This window comes from Hakea prostrata, chromosome 4, assembly GCF_041222555.1.
Source record: "Hakea prostrata isolate BN-2017 chromosome 4, UWA_Hpros_2, whole genome shotgun sequence".
NCBI classification, from domain to species: domain Eukaryota; kingdom Viridiplantae; phylum Streptophyta; class Magnoliopsida; order Proteales; family Proteaceae; genus Hakea; species Hakea prostrata.
Genome location: NC_142603.1, coordinates 4,819,190 through 4,825,397, shown reverse-complemented (window position 1 = coordinate 4,825,397; position 6,208 = coordinate 4,819,190). Strand labels below are relative to the sequence as shown.

The following is a 6,208-nucleotide window of genomic DNA, read 5'->3' as shown; positions in this document are numbered from 1 at the left end:
CACACAACAGCACAAGAAAACACCCAAAGGAAAAAAACAAACCGTTAAAAGAACCACCGGAAGATTCCAAAAAAACACAAAAAAAGGAAAGAGTAAAAAGAAACAAAATATTAAGAAAACAAAAACAAAGAAAAAAAAACCAAAAGGACCAAGAGACCAAATCATCAAAGATCAAGCTAATGTTGAAACCCACATGGGATAAGGGATAGAAAAGAAGAAATTCAACACAAAGAGGGCCACCAAATCAAATAATCAAAATATAAGATTTTAAGGATAAATGTAGCAAATAGTTCAAATGAGGTAAGCCATATTTTTACCAATTTAAGGACAAAAGACTTCAATTGAGTTCCCACAACACCGAAGGGGGGGAAAGTATCCAAAGGAGGGTTTGATTAGTATAAACCAGTGGGGAATAGTAATTATCCTTTATTTTATTATTAATTTACTTTTTAATTTAGGTGTTTTTTATTAATGATTTTCTAATTTATTATCTAATTTGACATTATCAATTTTGGAAAGTTCCTATTCACAATAAGTTGTAATACCCCATACAAGTATAATCAAGAATTAAACCTAACTAGCTGTAGTCTGGTTTTTTCTTTTTTGAAAATGGATACTTGGGTTCTTAGCAACAAGGAGTCTAAATCTTGAGAACTTTTTGAAAAGCTATATTGGATGCTTAAGGGCTCGGAGTAGATTAGGTGTGTCTCTCAAACCAACCATTGATGAAGTATTGTGCAATGAAGTGAAGATATTCGATTTACTGACAAAACCAAAGCAATCTTGGCCCCTTGCTCTAACTACTTCTAGATTTCTAGATATTAGTATTAATACTATTGTACCTTTTAATCCCCACCCCCTTTAAGTACTTGAGTATAATGGCAGCCAAATCCTTTAGAGGGGCTCAAACGGAGAAAACGAGTAATGGACTATTACGGAATTACTCAATTAAGGAAAAAAAGGAAAAACAACAATGGAAAGATGAAAGACGAGAGTTAAACACACCGTAATAACCTAATCAAAAGAAAGCATAATAGTAAAAAAAAATACGAGTAAAAAGTTGGAAGGCAACCAAATACCAAATTTAATAACAATTTATTAATATTGACTGAATCAATACAGAATTTTGCCGAGGAAGTTTCTTGCTTTAATTGTAACTTGTTTATATTTATTTTGTTAAAAAAAAAAATTGTTTTTATGGAATCTACGGTGTTTTATAGCAACTTGTAAAAAAAATAAAAATAAAAGTTTCTTCCGGTGTGTTCCCAGGTGCTCCAGTTGCAGTCTCAGATGTGGTGGAGGACGTGAGAGAGGAGGGAGGGAGGGAGAGACTGACGCTAGACGCTAGTAAATCGTAATCATTGGAAGCCTTCACCTACCTACCGACACGTTACGCACAACAGTTCCGACACGTAACAAAAAGTGTGTGGAAGCTAGAAGTTGGGGGCGTTGGAAAACCCGCTTTATACCCACGTGTGATGCTTTCCACGTCCCCATCTTTTTTCGTGACACTCGTTGAAATGTTGAATACTAGATACGGGAAGAAAGTCGGCGCCGTCAGTCGCGAACCTTATCTCCTCTCCTTAGTCCTTCCCTTGAATTGATACCGTCAAATCTAACGACGTCTAGCGGCTCTAGCCTTCACGGAAGAAAATAATGGATATTCTTTTTTACGCATTAAATATTGTCCTCTAAAATTATACTTTTCGCTCGTGTCTCTCGCTCCTCCATTATCCATTTACTGGTAGGTTTTCTCCCACTTCATCAGTTCATCGTCATCTCATTCCTCAGGTGCTCGGCCACCTCCTAGAAGAATCATCAATTTTAATTGTAAATTTCAAATATTGCCCACAAGATTTGATCACAAGGCATTCATCCATCCATGACCATAGATGTTAGCCACTTGATCCACTAATTTAATTTGCTAAATTTACTGTATATACTCAATTGTCCCTAAGATTATAATAAGGACAGGTTGGGCCAAGTATTTCAATACCCAATTTTAGAACTGAATTTTCTTAGCTAAACATGCCTTCGATCCTGACTTAAGGCCTAAAATTCTTACCTTAATAATACTAAACACTGACAGGCCACAACAAGCTTGACCCCCCTCTACTTGTCATTAATTGGATTGAGTAATAACAAATTGGTGCTAAGGTTAAGAGGACCCTAAAAAATAAAATGAACCATATTTGAGTAGTTGAAATCCAGTGATATCCACCTGGTGTACATCGAGCTGTCGACACTATAGACATTACCACCTCAAAAACACTACCCAAGCAAAATCTCTCCCCTCTTTCTCTCTCAAAAAATTATCCCACTAATGTTTAACACACTGCTGAACAACTTGTTGTTAATTGAGATTTATAGGTAGCATATATTTAGTACCCTCTCTCCTAATAGCAGTCTAGTGTCCACGCTGATTTCTCCTAAAACGAGTTCAACGTGCACCATAGATTTTATATCAGCGAATGTAAAAACATGTGATTATCTCATTTCGGATTATAAAATTAGGTGAGAACAGACTAATTACTTTGAACTTTAGAGTTAAAATTGGAGATAATAATCTATGTGATTACATGAATATGTGCTTTCTGGAGCCTCTTCCATAAAAACCAACCCTCCACCATTATCACTATCAAATACCCCAAGTAAATGCATCAAAAACCCAGATGGAAAAGAGAAAAGAAAGTATAAGTAAATTATTTAACGGCGACAGAGAAACCGTGTGGTTGTGTTAAATTAGCAAGAAGAAGAAGCAAAGCTCTGAGTCAGTGACATTGACCACTCACACATCTCTAATCAGAACCAGTTCTGTTGAGTTGCCATTTGTTTGTATTTCTTTCTTTCTTGTTTTTTTTCCTGGAAATTTTTCTGAGGTGGGGGTAACCAAAGCAGAGGGTTTTGTTTGACTAGTAATAGCAAAAACGCAACAAGGGTGGTGAAGGAAAAGGGGAATTGCTGTTAATCGGACGGGTGAGATGAGAGAATCTAGTAATGGTGTCTCCGTTCATCTCCGTCGATAAATACGCCGACGTAAGTCCTTGGCACGTTTCCTTATTTTCAGCAGACCGCCTTTATAAAAATCCATATATTTATTCACTTTAACCCTTGTCCCCTGTAACCTTTCTTTCTTTTAACGCCATTTCTTCTTCTTCTCCTTCTCGCTGCTTTTCTTCTTCTTCTTCTTCTTTCCAGCGCCGATTTCAATCAGAAATCCTTTCTGCAAGGTACAATTAGCTGTTACCCATATCTCTGTTTATCTTTACTGGTGGATCTTATTCCTAGTTGGGAAAAAAAGTCTAAAGCTTTACAGTGCCGATTTCACCTGTTGATCCTCTATGCAAACTGCAGGTGAAGCCAGTGACCGAGTTTTTTGAGATTTTAGCCAATGTTTATGATTTTCAAATAATTTCTTTTGAGTATTAATTACAACTTTTTCTCTTCTAGTTCTGATAATGCGGGTTTTCCCCCTCTGTTTTGATTGTGGCCAGGATTCTATCTTATCGTTACCATAACTGGACAAGCTGGCTATCGAGAATCAGGAACAGAAGATTGGGCTTCAGAAAGGCAATAAAAAAAGAGTAATGGTACAGGAACAAGTTTCAATCATTCGATCTTATTATTATTATTATTATGATTTTTTGCCTTCTCCATTGCTCTGTTTTCATCGGTTTTAGCTGGGTTTTTTTGTCTGTGTTTTCAGGTGAGCCCAATTGTTGGAATGGCGAGAAATGATTTGATACCTCTATGGTTGAAGCCATTGCTGAGTGCGAACTACTTCATTCCCTGTAGAATCCACGGCGATTCTAACAAGAGTGAATGTAATATGTATTGTTTGGATTGCATGGGGAATGCCCTTTGTTCTTACTGTTTGATCAACCATAAAGACCATCACGTTGTTCAGGTTTGCTTTCTGCCTTTCCCTTTTGATCTTAAAGATGATCGGCGATACTTCGATAATTAAAGATGGATTTTTTATGGCAGATTCTGATTTTCCCTTTTCCCCCCTTTTTTTTCTTTTCTTCTGTAACTGATGATGCAGATAAGGAGGTCTTCTTACCACAACGTGATAAGGGTTAATGAGGTTCAGAAATACATAGACATATCGGCCATTCAGACTTATGTTATCAACAGTGCTAAGATCGTCTTCCTCAACGAACGGCCGCAGCCGAGGCCTGGAAAGGGCGTTACTAATACCTGTGAAATTTGCGGTCGAAGCCTTCTGGATTCTTTCAGGTTCTGCTCCCTGGGTTGCAAGGTAATCAATCTTCTAATCCTCTGCAACCAATTCATCTTTAGGTTCCTTATAAGCTAATTGCTTATTTAGAATCTCCATTACTTCCTTTGTTGAGGGTGGGCATTAGAGCTTTCTGTTTCACACCCTCACTCCCGCCGGTTATTGTGGGTTCCACTCCTGGTTGAGTGTAGGCACTGGTACTTCTCGTTTCACGCAAAATCTTCAATTAATTTCGAATTTGGAACCCAAATCTCCGATCAATTGGGGTTTTGGGATCCAAATCTGTCTGTAATTGGTAATTACTTGCGAAAGGGTTTTGGATTTACTCTAATAAAATATAATTGAAGGGCATTTGCCTGCTGCTTATCCTCGGGAGTTTCAGCATTGAACATTCTCTTAGCCCATTCTTCGTATTTCAGTTTTTTATTATTGTTATTATTTTTTTGTGTTCAACGACTCCCTTTGAAGTTTGAAGTTTGAAGTATGAGCTCTAATGGCGTTCTTGTTTTATCTTTGACTTTTCCAACTGCTGTGTTTTCTTATATTTTGTGTGGTTTTTCTTGAAAGACAAATCTAATACACTAAATTGGCCATCATTGTCACTGTGATCAAACCAGTTAGGAGGCATGAATCGTGGCGACCCAGAAGTAACATTCACATTGCGACCAAAACACAACAGGGATGGATTATCAGAATCTGAAGATTCTTCCAACACCACAAAAAAGCTTCGTAGGACTTCAATCTTCAACCATGTAATGGAAGACCATCACCATCAACGTTCGGGAGCATTCTCTACAGACGGTTCAAGTGATGACACTACCAATAACTTGTCTCCAACGACCCCTCCCATTGCCAATTATCGAACATCCAGAAGAAAGGGCATTCCTCGACGAGCGCCCTTTTGAAGACAGAGAGAGCTAGCTCCCAAAAGAAATGTGCAAAAATCTGTATAAAGATACCCAATAGATGTGAAATATAGAACTGATAAAAAAGGAGATAGAAGATGGAGAACAAAGTGACACATATAGATCGATGCAAAGATTTTTCCTTTTCTTTTTTGGGTAAGAATATTTATATAGATGCAAAGATAGAAGAATAGGAACAGGAACAGTATAAGGTATAAGCTTGTTAAGTTTCCTTTTTTATTTTCATTGTACATGGGTGAAGGAAAGTTAAGGTGTGCCTTATATAGTAAAGAAATCTTAGTCTTGACAATGGATGAGATCGGAATTTGGATTGCAGTGAATAAATAGATCATAGGGAGGAGAAGGATGATAAAATAGGACTAACTTCTCTTCCTAGCTAACAAATTCTGGATACTGATTCTAAGTTGTCTTCACGGTAATGCCAAATTTAGTAGTATGGGATGGATTGGCTGCTTTGTATGTGAAGATGTGCTTTGTCTATGCATCACTATAGTAGTTTGTTCATGATTAATGGAAGAAAAAGAAGAATTTAGTGGGTTGGTTTTGGAGAAAACCACTATCTGCCATTAATCCACACACTGTAGTAAAGAGAACCCATCTCAAACATTACGTAAGATGAGAGGTTAGGGTTGCTAAACAACTCCTCCTTGCGGCCCACTCTCCAACCCCACGCATATTTATTGAGAGGGACAGAGAGAGAGGAACCCAACCCAGATGGGTTATCACTTAAACACTTGGGTGAAAAGGATGGAAGAGAAGAAAAAGATTAAAGCTTAATTAAGAAGGTGGTGGTGGTGGTGGTGGTGGTTGGTGGACCCAGTGGAATCCCTTTGGTTAGTTTTGTGGCTGCGGAAGAGATATGCATCCCAGAATTCCACTGGAAATCCATCCTCTCCTGATAATATCCATCTTTTAAACCAAACTCCACCTTGAACCAATTCCTCCCAAACGCTACCACTAGCTTTTGTACCTGCTGTCCTCTCTCTGCTTTGGTTCGTTTTTTGCCTTAATCTTTCGTCTTTACCAGAAATAGATGGACGAG

General features: G+C 37.8%; 1 protein-coding gene across 2 annotated transcripts; it reads left to right on the top strand.

The window, feature by feature from the left end:
- The first annotated feature begins 2,786 nt into the window (after positions 1 to 2,786).
- On the top strand, positions 2,787 to 5,719 carry LOC149017265 (protein RGF1 INDUCIBLE TRANSCRIPTION FACTOR 1-like). Of its 2 annotated transcripts, none has more exons than XM_089151590.1 (5): positions 2,787 to 3,230; positions 3,495 to 3,590; positions 3,707 to 3,907; positions 4,046 to 4,261; positions 4,858 to 5,719. In XM_089151590.1, the coding sequence occupies exons 2-5, from the start codon at positions 3,588 to 3,590 to the stop codon at positions 5,143 to 5,145; spliced, it is 708 nt and encodes a 235-aa protein (XP_089007716.1). In that variant the 5' UTR covers positions 2,787 to 3,230; positions 3,495 to 3,587; the 3' UTR covers positions 5,146 to 5,719. The 2 variants fall into 2 exon arrangements, with proteins under 2 accessions (XP_089007716.1, XP_089007715.1); XM_089151589.1 differs by having other exon boundaries at positions 2,787 to 3,354.
- Positions 5,720 to 6,208: the final 489 nt, after the last annotated feature.

Bases quoted from the DNA above. Each gene is read 5' to 3' on its own strand.
- LOC149017265 (XM_089151590.1), top strand. The intron at 3,908-4,045 runs GTTTGCTTTCTG...CTGATGATGCAG, and splicing joins AAGACCATCACGTTGTTCAG to ATAAGGAGGTCTTCTTACCA. The intron at 4,262-4,857 runs GTAATCAATCTT...TGATCAAACCAG, and splicing joins TCTGCTCCCTGGGTTGCAAG to TTAGGAGGCATGAATCGTGG.